Source organism: Monodelphis domestica, chromosome 2, assembly GCF_027887165.1.
Source record: "Monodelphis domestica isolate mMonDom1 chromosome 2, mMonDom1.pri, whole genome shotgun sequence".
Taxonomy (NCBI): domain Eukaryota; kingdom Metazoa; phylum Chordata; class Mammalia; order Didelphimorphia; family Didelphidae; genus Monodelphis; species Monodelphis domestica.
Genome location: NC_077228.1, coordinates 427,753,067 through 427,774,814, shown reverse-complemented (window position 1 = coordinate 427,774,814; position 21,748 = coordinate 427,753,067). Strand labels below are relative to the sequence as shown.

At 34.8% G+C, this 21,748-nt stretch overlaps 1 protein-coding gene across 2 annotated transcripts in view; it reads right to left on the bottom strand.

Moving 5' to 3' along the window:
• The window catches only part of SASH1 (SAM and SH3 domain containing 1), a 391,591-nt gene that overhangs the window by 147,199 nt on the left and 222,644 nt on the right, over window positions 1-21,748 (bottom strand). For both annotated transcript variants that reach the window (XM_056818913.1, XM_007484703.3), the window contains exon 2: window positions 20,545-20,673. In XM_056818913.1, the coding sequence (XP_056674891.1) occupies window positions 20,545-20,673 (129 nt within the window). The remainder of the gene's footprint in view (window positions 1-20,544; window positions 20,674-21,748) is intronic.

Below are 21,748 nucleotides of genomic sequence, written 5' to 3'. Positions count from 1 at the left end.
TACAAATATTTTTTATATATGTGAGACCTACCCTAACAGACTCTTTCCAGCTAAACTCTGCCCACCAAAACCCAGCCCAAATCTCAAAATACTGTTATGCTTTAAAAGACACAGAGAATAAAGTGACTTTAACGTTAACTAAAAAGCTTGAAGAAAAGCCGCACTCTATGACTTTCCTTGCAAGTCTAATATTAGATGATTCAGTACAATGTGTGATAACAGTAATGGTACAAATTATTAGAATTCTACAAGATAAAGATTAAAGAGCTGAAAGTAATACTATCAGAAATGAGGCTTAAAATGCCAAGCTTTGTAAGTGAAGAATTCTATTAAAATAAGAATTCTTTTAATTAAAGAAACATTAAGCATATTGCAATGGCTTTCTTCAATTAGCATTATTAGGCACCTACTATATGTAAAGAACAGTGCTGGATCCTTTTCTAGTTGTTGCCTTTTTTTTTAATCAAAAGGAAAGCTGATATTCACTTAGTCCTTTGACTTAGTCATTTGATTCTACAATTCTAGCTCATTTGATCCTTTTTTTTAACCTTACCTTCTTTCTTAGAATCAACACTATATATCGATTCCAAAGCAGAATAGTGGTAAGGACTAGGCAATGGGGGTTAAATGATCAAAGTATCTTAGGTCACATTTGAACTCAGGATCTCCAATCTACAACTCTGTAAAGATTAAGTTCTATGATAAATCATACTCTCCACTTCCTGGCAGAGAAGAGGTGTATCAGAAGTACTCTTTTGCTTAATTCAACTTATTGTTGCAAGGGAAGGCTTTTATTAAGGGAAGAGACATTATAGAGGAAGATGAGAAGAGAAAGAACATTTATTAAGTGCCTGCTAAGGGTCAGGCATCATGGTCAGTGCCTTATAAATATGATCTCATTTGCAAGGCCATGAAACTAAAGTTTTAATGAATCATGAAAAAAATACACAAAAGAACAGAAGGAAGTTGAAGAGAGAAACAAACAGGACAACAGTAGAACTACCAAGTGAATTTTTTAATATAATTTAAAAAAAAACATAGCAGAGATTTGTCATTTAATATTGCCCTCTTTCTTTGTATGAAGAAATGTATATTTGTCATGTTCATGAAAAAGGAGGGAGGGGGAAGAATAGTTACTAACAAATACTATCATCCTCATTTTTTAGAGAAGCCTCCTGAAGATCAAAGAGGGCAAAAAGTCTTGTCTATGAGTGGTCACACAGTTAATCTGACAGAGAAAAATTCAAACTTAGGTGTCTATTGACTCCAAATACAGTACTTTCCATTGGGTCCCAAATTACATATATACAGACAGCCTGAGGTATTCATTTTCTTAAGGATTTTTAAAGCTTTATGGCATTTCCAAGAAAATGATAATTTATATTATCTATTATCCTTTAGGAAAAAGCAATTTGATACAGTGGAAAAAAATATATACTTGGATTCAGGAAGACTCAAGTTCCAATTCTGCCTCAGACAATAATTTTGTGACTCAGGTTTAATCACTTAAACTCTGTCAGCCTCAATTTCTGTAAAATGAAAATAGTAATAATCACAACTACCTCCCAAGTTTGTTGTAAGTACCATATGTGATAACTAACCCATTAGGTGCTTTGCCAATTTTAAAGGGATATATATAGGCCAGCTGTTATAATAAAGAGCTTTTCTTAAAACAACCATGTGAGGAAGTCTGATGATAATGATGACTGTAAATTCAAAACCAAGCCTTAGAGAGGGGTTAATTGATGTGCTTAGCATAATGTACCTAGTAATATTAGAGCTGGATTTCAAACCCAAGTCTTCCACCTTCACTGGTCTTTCCTTTACTCCAAAGTTTAATTTCAGAAGGGACTTTGGGGATTATTAACACTAAAGTGGATTGAAAGTGTCTTCCTTCCCTGAGGCTTTATTCATATAGTAAGAATTTCAACTTCCATGAGAACAGATGAGCAGGATGCTTTCAGAAAAATGTGGAAAGATTTACATAAACTCACACAAAGTGAGCAGAACCAGTAGAACATTGTATAAGATAATAGCAAAATATTGTATGATCAACTGTGAATGACTTGGTTATTCTCAGCAATACAAAGATCCAAGACAATTCTGAAGAACTTATGATAAAAAATGCTATTCATCTACAAAGAAAGAACTGATGGAGTCTGAATGCAGAACAAAGCATAATATTGGGGGGGGGTTAATATTTTTTTCTTTCACAACATGACTAATATGCAAATATGTTTTACATGACTACACATGTATAATCAATATCAAATTGCTTACTATCTCAGGGAAAGGCAATGGAAGTAGGGAGGGAAAAAATCTGGAACTCAGGATTTTTTCAAATAAATGTTGATTGCTTTTACATGTAATTGGAAAAAAAATTCAAAGTGAAAAAATATTTTTTAAAAAGAATGTCAACTTCCCTTTCCCAATGTCCTGCTCCCCCTCAGAAAGACTAGCTGAATTAGTTTTACCAAATTTAAGATATTATAGCTTAAAATTTTTTTATAGTAACAAAGAACAACAAAGGTAAAAATGTTTATCAACTGAGGGAAAGCTACACAAGTTATCATTAGGGAAGGAAGGCAAAATAGTGAATAATTACAGACTTATAGTCAGGAAGACCCAAATTCAAATCTCACCTCAAACACTTAACTAGTATATGACTAGTGGCAAGTCAATTTCTCCATCTATAAAATAAAGATGATAATAGTTCCTGAATCACTAGGTGGTTTTCTTCCTAAGGTAGTTGTAAGGATAAGGTAGTATTTGTTGTGTGCTCTGCAAACTTTAAAAAGCTATGTAAATGTGAGTTATTGTCATACAAATAATAGAATAAACTATGCCAGACCATGAATATGATCAATACAAAGAAGCAGGGAAACACTAATGTGAAAAGAAATAAACATGAACCAAGAGAACAATACACACAAACAAACCAAAACAAAAAATACACATGACTAACTACAAATCCACCCATACTGAATACTGGTAAATTATGTTGGCCAAACTGGCCTCAAGAAAAGGAAAAAAGCAGGCACTACTCTCCTGACCTCCATTCTACAGGGTCAAGGAAATGTGGCTTATAGGTGATGGTGGTTGTTTTTTTAATTGGATGCATGATTTCATCAGTATAGAGAGTCCTAAGTAAGGAGCTTCTCCCAGTGCAGACTGGCAACTTCTCTGTAACTTCTAGAATTAAGAGAATTGCTTGGGGAACTAAGATGTTAAGAATTTTTGTTGTTGATGTCATTTCAGTTGTGTCTGATTCTTGATGACCCCATTTGGAATTTTTGTGGCCAAGACACTACAGTAGTTTGCTGTTTCCTTCTCTAACTCACTTTATAGATGAGGAAACTGAAGTAAACAGGGTTAAGTGACTTGCTGATGGTCACTGAGCTAGTATCTGAGACTGGATTTGAACTCATGAAAATGTCTTCCTGATTCCAAGCCCAATTCTCCACCTATTTTACTATCTAAGCTATCCCCCTTGTTAAGACATATGCAGGTTCAAATAGCCAGCATGTGTTTTAAAAGCTTGAAGCCAAGCCTGCTTTCTAGCTGCAAAATCATGCTAACATATTGGGCTTTTTCAATATGTTGGTTACTTGTTCTGAACTGTTTTCCCCCACATTTTTTTGGTCTTTGTTATGTCTCTCACAAAAAAGGATAAGTTCTGAAAAATTGGTTATGAAAAATAAAAGATATCCAATTCTTTTAAAAATACTTCAGAGAAGCATGTTTTCAAAATTGTTAATCTATCATACATTGAGTTTGAAACACCATGTAAAAAACAATGGCTAACCAGCAACTAGTCAGTCAATGGAAGGTAATCCCCTCTTGTCTGTTCTACCCTTTGCCACTGAGATGTTGTCATTTTGCCTGACATTCAAAAACATCATTAGGATCATGGTCTAGTTGATTGACTCTGCTGGAAGAAAAATGTCTGTAAGATCTGAGCTACCACATCAAAGGCACTTTCCAACTTTGGAGAGATAGTATTCCAAATTTTTTCTAAATTGGTTATATGGAATAATGGATGTTCTTTACCCCAGAAACCTCCCTTCTGGTACTCTCATTTTCTCTTTTAATTCTTTTTCCAACCATTTTTTCTCCCTTTCTTTTACTGATTTTCCTTCTTTCTTTCCCTCATTCTTTCTCCCCTGTCACTCTCATTTTCTATCAGGCTCTCTCTCACAAATTCCCTCTACTGTTCTCTGTCTCTGTCAATCTCTCTCTCCCTCCCTCCCTTCCTTCCATTTTGTTCCCCCATTCTACACACACACACATACACACACACACACAAACACACCTGACATAAACAATACAATAATTTGTATATATTTGGGGTTGACTTGTCACTTCAGTGATGTAAAGAGACTGCTAGAGAGGAAAATATCTCTACCAAGGTCAAGAACTTAGTTTTAGAGAGTCCTCTGAGGCACTAAGAGGCTATGACTTTGTTTATCCAGGCACAGGAAGAATTTGTCAGAGGCAAGATTTGTGTCCAGGTCTTCCTCATTTGGAGGTTGACTCCTTACTTATTAAGCTAAGCAATGACACTGACTCTAGTACCCTACATATGTGTGTATGTATACAGAGATATATAAAAATATGAATACGCATGTGTTCACATGTACATGCATCTGTGCATATGATACACAATAACAGGCTTCAGGAACAATAATACTTATATGTATCATGTTAAGGGTAGCTGGATGTCATAGTGGATATTCTTAGAGTATGGATGACCTAAAAAGTTCTGTGTTGGACAATTATTAGTTGTGGGACCCTGAGAAAATCATTTAACTTCTCCAAACCTCAGTTACCTTGTCTGTAAAAATAAAGATAATAGTAATACCCACTATGGAAATAGGTACTGAGTGATAATACATGTACATGTACATGTGGAACTGCTTGTTGGCTCTAATTTAAAAATAAATAAATAAAAACAAAAAATAAATAAATAAATGGATAGATAAATAAATAAATAAATAGATAGATGAATAAATGAATAAATGAATGAATAAATAAATAAATAAATGAGTGAATAAGTAAATAAATAAATAAATGCGTGAATAAGTAAATAAATAAATAAACAAATGAATAAATAAATAAATGAATAAATAAATAAATAAATAAATAAATGAATGAATGAATGCATGAATAAATAAATAAATGAATGAATGAATGAATGAATAAATAAATAAATAAATAAATAAAGGAATGAGGTGCTGAGGTACCACCTCACACCTATCAGATTGGCCAATAATGATAAATATTGGAGGGGAAGTGGCAAAATTGGGACACTAATGAATTGCTAGTGGAACTGTGAACTGATCCAACCATTCTGAAGGGAAATTTAAAATTATGCCCAAAAGGCTCTAAAACCCTTTGATCCAGTAATACCACTACTACATCTCTATGCCAAAGAGATTTAAAAAAAAGAAAGGAAAGGCTGCACTTGTACAAAAATATTTATAGCTACTCTTTTTTTTTTTGTGGTGGCAAAGAATTGGAAATTGACGGGATGTCCATCAATTGGGAAATGGCTGAACAAATTGTGGTATATTATGGTGATGAATACTATTGTGCTGTAAGGAATAATGATCAGGATGATTTTAGAAAGAGCTGGAAAGATCTTCATGGACTGATGAAATAAGCACAACCATGTAAACATTGTACACAGTAACAGCAATATTACGTAATGATCAACTGTGATAGACTTAGCTGTTTTTGGCAATGCAATGCTCTAAGACAATTCTGAGGGACTCATGCCAAAGAATGCCATCCTCTCCCAGAGAAAGAACTGCTGGAGTCAGAATGCAGATGAAAGAATATGATTTTTCAATTGTTTATTTGGGTTTAAGTTTTGAGATAATATAAGATTACTCACAAAATGAACATTACGGAGATATTTTTGCATAATACATGTATAACCGAGATCAAATCATCTTCCAGCACCAGGTGGGAGAAGGGAAGGGAGGGAGGGAGATAAATTTGAATATATAACTTGGGAAAAATAACTTGGGAAAAACTTGTGTGGAAATTTATTACATGTAATTGGTAAAATTAAAAAAAAATAAAATGAAGGAGTGAGATGCCGTGTGTGTGTGTGTGTGTGTGTGTGTGTGTGTGTGTGTGTGTGTGTGTGTGTGTGAAGGCAACAGGGGTGCTTTGGCACTTGATGAGATGATGTACATTCTCCCTTCTTTTTCTCTTCTCCATACCAGCCCCAGCGATACTGACCCCCATCACTGACACAGACACCAGGAAGAGATGAGAAACCAGAAACAGAGACCAGAGAAGAGGAAGAGGGTGGTAAAGAAGCAAGGGATGGGGCAGGAAGAGGAAAATCAAGAACTTAAGTGACATATGCCTATAATGTAAGCTAGGGAATATCACATTAGTAATAAAGATGGTCTTCTATAAAGATTCTATACAGGCACAAAACCTCCCCAGTCATCATTTCCTAGACTACAAATAGCTTTTATATGGTTATTCACTGTATCACTACAGCATCATGCTTCAAATACTTGTATTATTGCTATCTTTCTGCTGTTCCTTAGTTTCATGAGACTAAACAATCAAGCAAATTGGGGCAAACAAAGCACAAAAGCTCCTGCCTTGGCGGGCTAACTGAGTCTCAGATGGTACAGCCAGTCCAGAGCAGGAGACAGCACAAACAGCCACAGAGGAGGCTGGGACTAATTCGAGTTGCAAACCATTGAAGACTCCAAAGAAGCCTGGCTTTGTGTGTTGGTTTGTTAGTGGTCTGTCCTTGTTGGCTCCTGGGTTATCCTTTCTGACATTGATTTTAGGCCAGCAGGCTACTGACAGAATCCTTGTATAGCTACTATTCTTTGGGGAAACTACATAGTAGAGAAAAAGGTTTATTTAACTTTCAAATGAGATTTAAAGGAGATCTTTCCTGCCCCCAATTAGTGTAGCATGTATATATTAATGACCATTTACTTATTAAATCCTTAATTCCAATCCACAATAAAGATATTTCTCATTCAAATCATTACAGATTAGTTTCATGGGATTTAGGACTGCAGAGAATTTGGATATAATTTAGTCTAACACCCACCCTTAACCAAAAAATGGGGAAATGGAGGCTCAGAAAGGAAGAAACTATGATTTACAGTAACTTCTGGCTCAATTTTTTTTAATCATATTTTTTTCAGTCTAACTAGTTTTGCTAGGTAAGCATGAAGGCATCCTCCCTATTCCTATGGCCTGTGGCTAGGGATTGTTTGTCATTGTAAGATATATGTATCAACAATATAAAGAATAGAGTAGCATGAAAAGGTATACATGAATGGATACACATGTAAGTACTCAGAATCAGAGAAGCAAAACATAGGATAATTACAGCAATGCAAAAGAAAAGAAGAGAATAAGAAAAAAAGAATGTTATAGAATAATAACAATAATAATGAACAAGCTTGGTGCCCCCCAAGAGTAGACATTGCTCCTCTTACCCTTATTTGATGAGATTCTATAAGCATGTTACATTGCATATACTGTCACACTTTTTTGGTGTGTTCGGTTTCCACCCCCTTTTCTCTTCTAATTCATTGTTACATAGGTTGACTTACTAAAGAAGAAAGGTGGAAGGGATGTTTTTATAAATAAAGATTATATGAATGCAAAAGTTTTCAAGAGTATTTTTTAAGAGATGCAATCATAATTAATGATTTTATTGAGTATTTATATGCAGGCTCTGTAAAGGGCACCATAAACATCATCTATCCTGGGGAGAAAAAAAATAGCATACCTAAATGCCTGAAAATAAGCATTATCAGAATCTGAATTACATGAGAAGGGATTGCATAACAGAAAATAATCTTTGGAGAAGGCACCTGATATGGATAGAGATCTGGCCCTCAAAGCCAAGAAGACGTCCTACTTCTAATTTGCTATTTTCAATATGCTGTTGACATGGAAAGCAAATTATATGATTGTTAAAATAGTGTGTAAGGGAAGAACCTCATACTGTTCTACTAAATATCAAACCATTCACTTTAGTGTCGATTTGGGGGCTATTTAGGAAGGTCAAATCGATTTTACTTACTTCTCAGTTCAAGTAAACATGCCAAGGGGTTAAGTTTCAAATTAGAATATTACTGCTCTCAAATTATGATCCCATCAATTTTTTAGTTTCCTACAACAATTTAGACTGAAATATATCCTTATCTGCCCATTCTATATGACTTCTGCACATTCTCTACCCATAAATTCACCACAGCTTATTCATCCAAGAATTAAAGTCTTCTTAGTTTTCTCTGAACACTGAAAAGTTTTAAGAGAAATATTCCAGTTGTCATATATGACCCTCTCCATGTGACCAGTTCATCTTCTCTTCTTCTCTTATATATCTTTAATAGTATCTTTATTCTTATTCTTCACAGTTCCTCCCTGGTTATATTTCATAGCCTGATCACACTTACCATATGCTCCTTTAATGCCCTCTTTGTCATAATAATTTTTTATTTTAATTTTAATTCTCTAGAATGTTGCATTCCATTTCTCCATAAAACAGTCCATAAAACTATGCATACTGGTAGAATGAAGTATTAAAAAGATGGACGTTTTGGGGCAGCTACATGGCTCATTGGATAGAGAGAACCGTGAAAACAAGGGATCCTGAGTTCAAATGTGATCTAAGATACTTCCTAGCTCTGTGACCCTTAGGCAAGTCACAACCCCAACTGCCTATCCCTGATCACTCTTCTGCCTTGGAACTAATAGTATTGATTCTAAGACAAAAGCTAAGAGGTGGTTTTATTGTTTTTTAAGATAGATTTTGTTTAAATTGAAAGCTTGGGGATATTAAAGGAATTTTATTCTAAGTTAAAATATTATAATACTGAAACAGAGCCATACTAATATCAATTATAAATTTTTTGCATTAAAAAATCATTTAGGTTATAAAATTTCTGGCTAAAAAAAATCACTCTCTTTGGGTGAAGTTTATTCTTCATTATTTGAGTTACTGATTCTAATAGAGAAATCATATAGAACACCAGAGAGAGAGAGACAGAGAGACAGAGAGACAGAGAGAGAGAGAGAGAGAGAGAGAGAGAGAGAGAGAGAGAGAGAGAGAGAGAGAGTCAAAGAGATCAAAGGAAAATCTGTAAAGAAGAAAAAGCTCACACCCTGAGGAGAAAGGACATACTCAAAGAAACAAAAGAAAATAACCCTTTGATATCACAGATGGAAATCTGTCTTCCTTTTGGCATCTTTGTTAAGAATCCTAGTCTGTATCCAAAAAAAAAGGAAAAAAGAAAAGAAAAGAAGGAAAAAATGCATATATACAAACATCCAGATGCTCACGAATATTCATGATGTACTTCCAGTTTGGTTGGGATTGTCAATTTATTTTTTATTAAGTCACATTAGTTTCTTCTGTGGCTCATGAGATTGCTCTGAATAGAGCATTTTTTACTAAATCTTAAGTTTCTACCTAAGACATTCAAAGGGATAGTTATTTTACACATAAACCTTGCAAAAGTCAAAACAAAAGTAGCTTTTTTTCCTAACTTGAAATACAATGTCATTATTATGTTTACAGATTTTAAATTTCCAACTCAATTTTCTTATGTCAAGTTTCTAGAGCCAAGTGGAATTTTCTGGATAACATCTAAGATGGGAGGGTACTGACCCATAATTTCCCAAGAATCTATCATATTCACTTTGGTTCTATCCACTGTTTTTAACAGATAGGGAATGGTTACAAAAGACCAGATATTAAAAAAACACATCCAACAATGTTCAAATGGATCCAAGGAAAGCAGTAAAGTGTGAAAAAAAAATAATTTTACCCTAAGTTTCTCTGACAAAAGTTTCATTTTCCAAATACATAGGGAACTACATCAATTTGTAAAATACAAGTTATTCCCCAATTAAAAGTCAAGATATGAATAGGCAGTTTTCATTGGAAGAAATCAACACCATCTATAGTCATAAGAAAAAAGTCTAAATCACTATTGGATTAGAGAAATGCAAATTAAAACAACAGGTACCACCTTACACCTATAAGATTGGCTAACATAAAAGAAAAGGAAAATGAAAAATGCTGGAGAAGATATGAAAAAAACTGGAACATATATGTATGGTTGGTACAGTTGTAAACTGATCCAACTATTGTTGGCACAGTTGTAAACTGATCTAACCATTCTGGAGAGCAATTTATTAGTATGCCCAAAGGGCCATAAAGCTGGGCACTCCCTTTGACTCAGCAGTAAAACTACTAGAACAGTATCCCAAAGAAATAAAAGAAAATGGAAAAGGGCCTATATGTACAAAAATGTAGCTCTTTTCACAAAGGTGGCAAAAAACTGGAAATCAAGGGGCTGTCTATCAGTTGGAGAATGGCTGAACAAGCTGAGGTAATATTATTGTGATGGAAAACATTTAATGGAATATAATTATGCTCTAAGAAATAATGAGCAGGATAGTTTCAGAAAAACCTGGGAAGACATAAGAATTCATACAAAGTGAAGTTAGAACCAGAACACTATACACAGTAACATCAATATTGTGCTATAATCAACTGTGAACGACTCAGTTATTCTGATCAATAACAATTCAAGTCAATTCTGAAGGATTTATTGAAGAAATATGCTATCTACCTTCAGAGAGACAACAAATGAAGTTTGAATACAGATTTAAGCATAATTTTCTTGATTTTCTTTTTCTTTTTTTTTTTACAACATGGTTAATGTTTGACATTATTTTGCAAGTATAACTGATATCACACTTCTTGCCTTCTCAATGAGGGACAAGAAGAAGAGATAAAATTTGGAAATCACTTTTATATGAATGTTAAAAATAAATAAATTATTTTCAGGGAAAAGGCAAGAAAGGGTTTTTTTTTGTTTATTTGTTTGTTTTTTGTAACTCAAATGTCCAAAAAAAAAATAGATTCATGATTTTATTTCTGTTAGCTTTCCTCTTTATCTCCAGACAATGAAAAATACCAGAACATACTGGTGGGTCCCTCATCTTCATCCCAAACCAAGCTGTCTTTTTTTTTTTGGCTCATTCATTCATTTAATAAAATTTACCATATTAACACACAAATAAAAAGGAACCTAAGAAAACTACAGCATCTTGTTTAAGTTCTGTCCCCATTTCTGAATGGGGACAGAATTGCAGAATTATTCCCCCAAATGAATCATAGTATTTAAAAATGATTGGTACTTTAGGGGTCATCTAGTCGGCATTCATCTTACTTTATGGATGAGGAATCTGTAGCCCAAAGCCAAAATAATTTTCCAAAGGTTCAGATCACATAATTATTTTCAGAGCCAGAATTTGAACCCAAAGTTTTATTTCAAAGCAAGCTGCTTCCCAGAAGGGATTCCCACCCAACCATACTACTCTGTAATATTATATTTTTCAAACCATATAGGATATGGAATCATCAGGAAGGTGATTTACCTCCACCATCATGAAGGAATAAGGGAGGGACTGGAACATATTAACCTACAGCCTCATTAGGTGTCCACCAATTAGAGATGTTTGGGGGTATTTAGGGGAGGGCTGAATAATGAGCTTTCAAAATTGTATTTAATGACTCAAGATTCTAAATGAAAGATCTTTGATCACTGAGTGAGATTATGGATCAAGTAATTCGTGGGTTCTAATCAATAAATTGATTTTTATTACCTGGAATCCAATCTCTTAGAATTTTTACTTGTTACAGGTTGCTGAATAAAATCAGTTAACATATGTAAAGTATTTTATAAACCTTAATGTACTATATCAAGTCTAGTTATTAGTATTTTTACGAAGGGCAGGCATATTAATGAGTCAAAAAAATGATAGCTGATTGCAAGACACAAAAAAGTATAAAAAGCAGACAAATGATGTACAAAAGGACCCCCACCCCCACTGTCTGGGGCCATTTTGGTGAAGTCATTTAACTTCACAGAAGCTCTGCTTTTGAAAGGATCTCCAAACTAGCCTAAACCATACCTGAACAAGAACATTTTTGACAACAACCAATGTCTTCTGGATTATCTTTTGGGGACTGTTTCTCATGAGCAAAGCAAAAAGTATGGAGGACATAATCTACAGATGCCCTTATAGCTCTAAACTGTATAACCTATTTCTACTTGGCTCTCTCATTAGAAATTATCTTTTGGAATATTTGTCCCGATTGAGAGGCTTATATGCTTACGATAGTTTTCTAGAGGCACTAGAGACAGCATAGGAATTGGGTTCACGACCCACATGACCTTAAACATTTTTTCCCTATGTAATGATAGGGAGTAGGACAAAAGAACCATAGGGGGAAATTGGAATGTAGGAAAGACAGTTAGAAACTGAACAAAGACTTCTGGGTAATTCTCCTGAGGATCAGGGTCTGGAAGGTGGAGACAAGACAGGAGTGGAAGGTGGAGTTGTTTCTCTGGGCCATTTTCAAGATACCTTTGGAGATTTCTGACACAGACAGAAATCCTAACATCAAGGGTTCCTATTTAAAACATCACTGGTTCCTGTCAAAAAACCTAATTTCTTCAAAGACTTTCATTCAATGAACTATTGAGATATTGGACTCAAATTGGTGAGCAGTGCTCTCCCTTTTTCTATCTCTCCCCTGCCTACAAGAAAACCTTTTACTTCAGTAATTAGATTATTTAGAAAAAGATTTAGGGTGACCTATAATCCCTCTAACCTCTTCCCCTTTACCCCAATCAACAATTAATTCAAATATGCAGTCAGATAGCTAATTCAATCTCATTTATTTACATCTAGAGAATAAGCCCATTGGCAGACTTCATCTTGTTGCCAGTTTTCAAGAAGACAGGAGGGGGAGGCTTGTGAGTGCCCCAAAGAAGCACATATCTGGATTGAGGTCCCATAAACCTCTCCTTGTGGAGAAGACTTTACTGCCGCCCTTGAGGGCTGGCACCGCCACCAAGCGGCAAGCCTTCAATAAGGGGAGATCTCCATTGTCTCCCTCAAGTAATCTGGGTACTGTGGGAGGGGTTAGTGAGGAAGTTATTTCATCAACCCTTTCCTCACTGCCCTCAACCCTTATTTCTCCATCTAAGGAGTGTGAGTCCCCCAAAATGACACCGCTGTAAGTATGGCCCAGTCACATAAATGTCTCTCAGTTTCAACTTCCCCAAGTATAAAATGAGACTGATACCATGTTAAACTACCTAAACTCAAGATAATTATGAGGGAAAGCAAACAATATAAGAGTTAGCTACTATCATCATCATCATCAATATTATTTAGTGTCAACAGGATTCTAATATGCAATATGAGAAAAACAATGTGAACATATTTATTTTTGGTGGGTACCTATATTTCAAACAACATAGTCTTAAACATTTATCTTTTCAAGTACATTACAATATTCAAAACAAAACTAACTGGATAATATTCCCCAGGACAAAAATTAAGTCATTTTTGCAATAGTCAGAGGCAGGGGGGAAAAAAACCTACAGAAACACTACTGAAGCTGTTCACAATATTTCTATAATTTGGCAAAGACCTTCCCGAGTCTCACAATATTATACCCTACACTTCAGATATAGATCTAATTTACTGGTTTCCTTAATTATGCAGTCAGTCTCTGCAGGTCCTCCTCACAGCAGTGAGGAAATACACTGAAATGAATCTCAAGTTTAGAGGAAAATTCTTACTAAAGTAAAAAACAGGATAAGCAGAACAGTATTATGAGCATCTTTTCATAAAATTAGATGGCAAAACGATCTATTTCTTTATATGTTGATGGCAGTGAGATGTACAGAAATGATGAATAAGTTTGGATCAGACATTTAATTACAAGTATTGCATTGTCAGAAGAGGGGCTAGGCACAGAAACTTATTAGCATCTGGCAAGCTCTACAGTGAGTGCTACAGAGGATTCATTTGTCTTGTGTTCAAATGGCAGGCCACAGCAGGTCAGAACTCAGAATCCTTATCTGATGCTCACTGCCAAGGAAGGATCAGTCTGAAAATCCAGTAAGACCCCAAAGCCATGGAGGCTTTTTGCAAAGTAAGAACCTCCCCTCCCCCTAAGAAAACAACAATCAAATAGAAGAACATTTAAACTGAAAATAACTTAAAAAAACAATGCTCACACTTGTCCGTGTTAAAAAACAAAAACAAAGACAAAGAATTTGAGAAAATACTAGCTTTAGGTACCCAGATCAACGCAATGGAAAGCTTTTTGCAGTGCTCACTTTAACCCCTCAAGTTGAAGTTCAGTGCTTTCTCCAAACCAAGGGAAGAAGAAGAGGATTATGGGCTGAGCTAGGCAATTCCAATTTTATATTTGTACATCTGAGCTTCTTGAACAGTCAAGGATACACACAAATCCTGTTGTCCACACACTTCATATTTATAGCAAATAAGAAACACAAAGGCAGGGGATGGAGAGAGAATTACTTTTAGTGACTCTCTAGTCATCTAATAATACCTTGAAAAGCAAAACCCAACTTGAGCCATTCCAACTTGATAAAAAAAAAACAACATTTTTCCCTTGTAAATGGAGTTCAGTTAAAAGAGAATACTCTGCAATGACTTTTTAATGTCAATAAAACAACACTTTAAAGAAAGAAGTTAAATTAAATGAGTTTCTCATATAACATTCACATAGGCTACATTTGATGTTCCATTGCAAAGTTCTAATTCAGTCACATAATGGAGCTTCTCCTGGGTTTCCAAAGGCCATGTTAATGAAGCACAAGCCCTGACAGATCCTTCAGAGATGGAAAGTCTCCAGTAAAAGGCCAGTAACAGATCACCATCAAGAAGGATCAGAGCGTCTAGCTAAGTTTGGAGGACTTCATCGTCTTAAAGTGGACCATCAAAAGTTGATTTTGGTTTTGGTCCATGGCCACTCACAAAACCAGTAAGTGTGGGGAAATTATGTTCTACCTTAGTGAGTAGAGTTCACACAATGACAACAATTCAGAACTTTCTGAGGTAATACTCAAGGTTATTATTGAATTTCTTATGTGCCCAAAATGACTTCAGAGTTACCTGAAATCAATCCTGCACATTGTGAAATTAATCTTTCCAATTCACTACTCAAATACCATCCAACTCCTATTAACAACATTCAGTAGCTCCTTATTAACCACCAATTTAAAAAATTCCTTAACTTAGCATTAAAAGCTTTTCACAATATGGTTGCAGTCTGCCTTCACAGCTTTATCTTATATTGATTCCCTTCCCCTACCTTCATGTTTCAGCCAAAGTGGATCAACCATTCATAAAGGCAGAATATATTCCATGACTTCTCCCTCTACGTCCTTGCTTAAAATATACTTTCTCCACCAGCTTGGCTTGTTGAAATAATTTGTTCTCACGTCCAACTCTTGCTGACTCCATTTGGGGTTTTCTTGGCAGAGAAACTGTAGTGGTTTGCCATTTCCTTCTCTAGCTCATTTTACATGTGTGGAAATGATGGCAAATGGGGTTTTGACTTGCCCAAGGTGAGATAGTTAAGAAACATCTAACGCCAAATTTGAATTTAGGAAAATGAGTCTTCCTGACTCTAAGATTGGCACTGTAGCCACTTTATCACATAGGTGCCTTTTGAAATCATAGCCACCCATCAAAATTTAGTTCAGATGTTACCTTTCATACTCATCCTTCTCTCATCTCCTCACCAAAAAAGGTTTCGTGAAAACCTAGTTCAAATACTTTTTCCACTGAATGTTTCCTTCATCTCCTCCATCAAAAATAATTTTTCCTTTCTCTGAACTCACATTTTTCTTTTACCCCTTATGCCCTTAGCAAGTTTTATTACATTCTCCATTTCTTTTTATCCTTTCTAGATTATAAGCTCTTTGAAAGCAATCAGAATTTTATTCATCTTTGTATCTCTAACAAGTTCCTAAGACATAGAAGGCATTTAGTACATGTCTGATGAATGAATGGATGAAACCTCAATAACATTGTTATTCTAGATATGCTATCTGTTGTAGCTTTGTATTCCCTTTTTAAATAGTTCCTTTAGCTAAATTCTTTTGTCTACCTTTATGTTCCTTAAAGAAAAATTGAATGTCCATCTCAAGCTGGAATCCTTCCATTTTGAACATACAAATGAGTAAGAATGAGTTCAGAATCAAAATGTAGTAGTGATTTGGCTCATGAGGGATGTGTAAGGAGAAGAGTACAGCTTGTAGCCCCTGGGCTATACATCACTGCCATGATGCTCAACTGACAGCCCTACAAACTTTTCTGCCAGATACCAAACCAATTCCATGTCAAAGATGCAGAGGAAGCAGAAAATAGTTCATAATAAGAGTCCACCTTTTGGGAGTCCCTTTTCTGGCCAGTGTCACTTTGACAGATGTCACACTTAATATCACCAGAGATGGGTCCATTACAGACTTGGAAAACTGTTGTCATTTCTGATTGCAGTTTTTTCCCAGCCAAAAAAACACATGGTACATGAGGATGAGCCAAATGTTGAAGAACGTGAGGGACTCCCCTGCTGTTCACAGACACTAATGCCTTAATCCCCAGCACAGGCAAAGGCCTAACTCCAAATTCAAAAAGACTTTAGAGTCTATTTAGGGACCAAATAAAAATCCTTGCCATCACTACAATTTTGAATAATAATGCATTTTATATTGTTATATTTTTTAACCATCTGTACCTACAGTTGCCACTATGAAAAATATCTGGCTCTAAAGCCACTGTATTCAATATTTTGTTCCTGTCTGGGTCAGGGCAACTAGACCAGATAATAGCACTAAGTTGTCCAATGAATCCAAAAAGTTAATTACTGAGAAAGATGTATGATACACTTATCAAAACTTTACCCCTAAATAATTAAATGAAGGTACTTTGCATGTTGAATAGCAATGGTAAAAGTGCCACTTATTCTTCTCTAGTTAATAAGTAATTAAGTTTTTAGTGACAATCTTTCTCTTCTATTTATTTGAGACTAGACACTCACATCTACATATTATCTCCTACCTCCAAATACAACTAGCATCTAAAAAATTTAACCAAGCTTTAGTTCTATCCATGTCATGAATCCATTGTAAAAAGAGAAATTCTGAAGCTATTTTACTATATGGGATCTATTAGATTTAATTCTCCAAATCTCAGGTTCCTCATCTATAAAATAGGGATGAGGGGAGGGTGAGATTAACTAGATGGTCTTTAAGATTCCCTCTACTGCAAAATGTTCCTGTGAACACTTTTTGTCTATGAAATGTTTTGGATTCTTACGGTGGGAAGAGAGAGAGAGACTATGTGATATGAAACCAGATAAAGCTTCCCAAAATTCCATACTTCCCCTTTTAGATTCATTAAAAGACTTTTTCTAGACTCACTAGTTTAGACTACTCTAAAAAAGTGTTTGAACCAATTTAAAAGAGAAAGAAGACTTTGAATATATCAATTATAGAAGGTAAAGAGGTTCTGACCAGTACGAAAGGAAAATCCTAGAAGCAAGTAGTCAGAAAAGGACAGATTGATTCCTAGGAAAAATTTTAATCTAACAGTGTGCCAAACTTTAATGACTATAGTTCTATTTGATGAAGCAAACCACTTGCTGAACTCTTACATTGTCCTGAGTTTTCTAACTTCATTTTATCATATTGTGAAATTTCCTTGTTTGAAGACTTCAAAATATCTTGTATAATAGATATTAGAGTCCTGTCCTCAAGGGCATGAAGGGACTCTTTCAGGTAGAAAATTTCACTCTCTAAGCAAAAAAAAAAGGCATGGATGTCAATTAATCAAATTAATTTTTAAAAATTTCTGGTGGGGCTTGAGAGTACAACATAGAATACAGTATTTCCTTTATCAACAAATAAAAAACAAATCACAATTTTTGCTTTCATTTTTCTTACCAAGCCCCTGCTAGTATGCTGCCTCCCTAAGTAGTTACAGCACTAAAATCCAATCCTGGTTGCAGTCCAAAGGTAATGTTATCAATTGAATGGGTAGCCTTGGAAACCTCACTAATTGCCTTGGATTGCTGTGTTCTGATCCATCAAACAAAAAGAGTTGTAACTCCCAAATACAACCTGAGTAATTGATAACCACGAAGAATGCTTCAGATGAAACTCCTAGAGTCCTCATTGTTCAAAATGACATATGAAGCTGAAAGAGCAAACTGGAAGGTGGTTACAGAGATGAGACACCCCCCTTTGTCTTGGCAAACTTAGCCAGGCTGATTGGATTGCACAAAATTGAGACTGAGCTCCAAGATGCCAGTTTGACAGAGCTGCTTTCCTAACTAAGAGTGCAGTTGGGAGGATGAACAGTTGAATCACAAGTCTGGCTCAAATTAGCTTCCATCAATTTAACCCACCACCAAGTTCTTGCACCTTTGATGTGAACTAATTAAGCTCATGTGGTTTTTTTCCCCAGACTGTCTTTTGCAGCTCTGGAACAGAGCACACCAAATTAGACCCATCTGTCTAAATGGAACTGAGTTCCTTCCCATCATAAGACATGCTTCGTTACCCTGAACAGAAGCTGTCTTCTAAAATTCTCTGACACCATGGAGATGACTGCATTATCACCAACTCTTATCTGGACAAATAATTATATAATTTTAAAAATGTTTTTTCATTGTCACATCAAAAAAAAAAAAAACCACAAGGCTGCTCCATTCACAAATTCATAGAGAAAGTTTCTCTACCCTGGGGCATATTCAATGAGGCCTCCAGACAATCTTTCAAAGTTCAAATGAACAGCATTAAAGATTTCCTTTTGATACAATACTTAAGTGGTTATAGAGCTTTAAGCCTGCCAAAAGAGGAAATATTTTCTCATTAAAAATGCCCCAATAGGAGGCACTACGTAATTTTAACTAAGCATGGGAGTCTTTTGCCACACGAGGTTATATTCTTAAAGGGGAGAAAGAACCCCCATCATTCACACATGCTACAAAACCAAGTCAACAGGAAAGAAACCCCTTGGGCAAGAGCTGCTCAGGGGGGCATGGGGTCATGCTCCAAAGACACATATATTTTATCCCCTGCAGGATGCTTCTAAAGATAGAATACTAAGTCTATTAAAATATGACTGCCAGCCAGCTATTAAAGCTATGAATGAAAGGAAGAAGAATCCATTTATAGCTGATGACTCTGAAATAACCTTACTTCAGATCCAAGAAAATTTCATTCAACTATATTTAAAGTTTAATTTTTCTATTAGAAAGATTAACAAAGTAATATTTTTCAAAAGAATTTCAGCTACTTAATAGCAGAATTGTAATTTTAAAACCTACAAAGGTGTGTAAATAGATAAAAGTAAATATAAATGACGTAAATATAAAAAATAATAATTAGCAATTAGTAGCATTTTTTAAGATTAAGTTTTATAAAATACTTTACATTTTACACGCAATTCCTCAACTGATTTTAGGAAACTATAAGATGTAGGTGCTATTTTACAGCCAAGAATAATGAGACTTAGAAAGATGGCATGATTTGCTCAGTCACACAGCTAATATCAAGGCAGGATTCAAACCCAGACTTTTCCTGTCCCCAAGTAAGTCCAACTGGAACTTAAAAAGTGTTTATTGACAGATTTTTGGTTCTTTCTATTATACAAAAGAATCTCTCTAATCAGACAAAGAAAAAACCAATTCAATATATGACCTCTTTTTATTGAATTATCTTTTCTCCATCTACTCTAGGGTAGAAGAGGGAAGAATCTTCCTTTATGGCAGAGGTCAGGTCAAATGTTGAAGACATTGTCAAAGAAAGTTAATTTTGTTCTTGCATAACTATTTTTCCTTAAAAGGAAGTATTTAATGAAGGTTAGAAATGACTAATATAAAAACAAAAAGCACAGGATAACTTTTTTAATTTAAAGGAAGAACACAATAAAATAAATGAATTAAAAGATGAATGGAAGAGAAAGTCCTAATTTAGGGAATTTGACTATTACTCTTTTTAAGATATTTGCTTGGAGAAACTTAACATGGAAATGCCAGTACATATATATTTACCACAGAGAATTCCAAACACTCCACTAATTACATGACTTAACATAAACATTGTGGAAAGAGGCCTGAACTTGATTTCCTGGAATCTAGTTAAAAATCTTAGCTTTGCTTCTTACTATCTATGTTTCCATGGACAAGTCACCTGACCTCTTCAGACCTCAGTTTACTCACCTATACAATCACAGGATTGGAGATAACATTTAAAGTTCTTTCTAGTTTTAAACAGTCATTCCAAATGTTACTTCTAAAACATGCCAGTTTTGGAGAATAGAAATGATAAATTTCTAGTTTAAAGTACTAATAGACTTGTTAATATCGTGCATAAAGAGCATTAGCCTAGGAGAAATGAACTGATTTCCACTCTTTGTAATTCATTCAATTTATGTCCTTAGAAACCCTGAGTGGATCCTTTAAAATTAAATGAAAAATACAAGTTTCTTAAGTGGGGACCTAGTTGCTCAATTTTTCCAGCTAAAATTTTGACAATAAATGACTATTTTGACTAGTAAATGGAAATGATTTGAGCAAGAAAAGGAGTCCACTACAAATGGCAAATTAGAAATGAGTTTCACCACTCTACTCACCAAATCAAGGTCTTGAGAAACCCTTCGTTTTCGCAGCTCTTCCATTCTTTCACATACATCAGTAAAACAGGTATTATAATAATCTGCATATTGTTGTGCCAGGTCATCGATGTTTCCCAATGAACCATCCTGGAGGCAAAGAAAAAAGAGAGCACAAAGAAACTGAAAAGTTCATTCTTAATAATAACAGCAATACAAATAACTGTCACTTCTTTTATCACTTAACAGTTTATCAAACACTTACACTCATTTTCTCATGTGAACTTTACAAAAGCTCTGTGTAACACAGAACATGAATTCATTCAAGGAAACCAGCTCAACAAGACATCAAGACATTTACCCAAAATCTACAGCTATCAAACTGCAGAGCCAGGATGCTAGCCAGACTACTGATTCCAGTTTCAGAGTTTTTACTAATACACCACTACTGGCTGCTACATCAAGAAAGTTAACATAATTTGTAATCAATCCATCATTTAAAAAGATAATATTCATTTACCCTACTTTCTCAGGACACAGATTTACGGATGTATGATCCAAATAGTTCACAGCAGGTTACTCCAGGAGCATGCACTCGTTAAATTAAATTACATATTAAGTTAAACTTTTAATTGGATAGTAATATTTCTATGAAATCCTTACCAAAAAAGGGCACATTTTAATGAGTTTTTCTAAGCATCAACATCATCATTAATGATAAAATGAATTATTTAGTCTAGAACTAGGTCCCATGACATTTTGTCTACTATCCTATGAATTTCTTGGAGGATAAGGAATGATAACAGTGCACAGAAAACTCCACCTTACAAGGAAGTTGGTAAACCTGTCACCCTATAGATTTTTTAAAATTAAGTAATATTCTATATTATCCTAATTATATGTAAAAACCATTTTTGAAATTCATTTTCTTACATTTTAAGTTCTTAATTATTTCTCACCCTATAGATTCAATGAAAGTTAAGAAGGGTAACCAAAGCAGGATGAGATTGGAATGTCAGAACAGAAGACATAAGGCTGGACTAAACATTCAAATTTGACTAGGCAATGGGTTAGTGAATGGTTGAGGTCCCCTCTAGTACCCTGTTGGCCTTTATCTCTTTTTCATTAATCAGCACAGAACTCAGAAGCATTAAGACCTGGACTTTGCCTTTTGTCAGTCCTTTCTTAGACATTGCAAGAGTCTCAGATTTTGATGACTATCTTC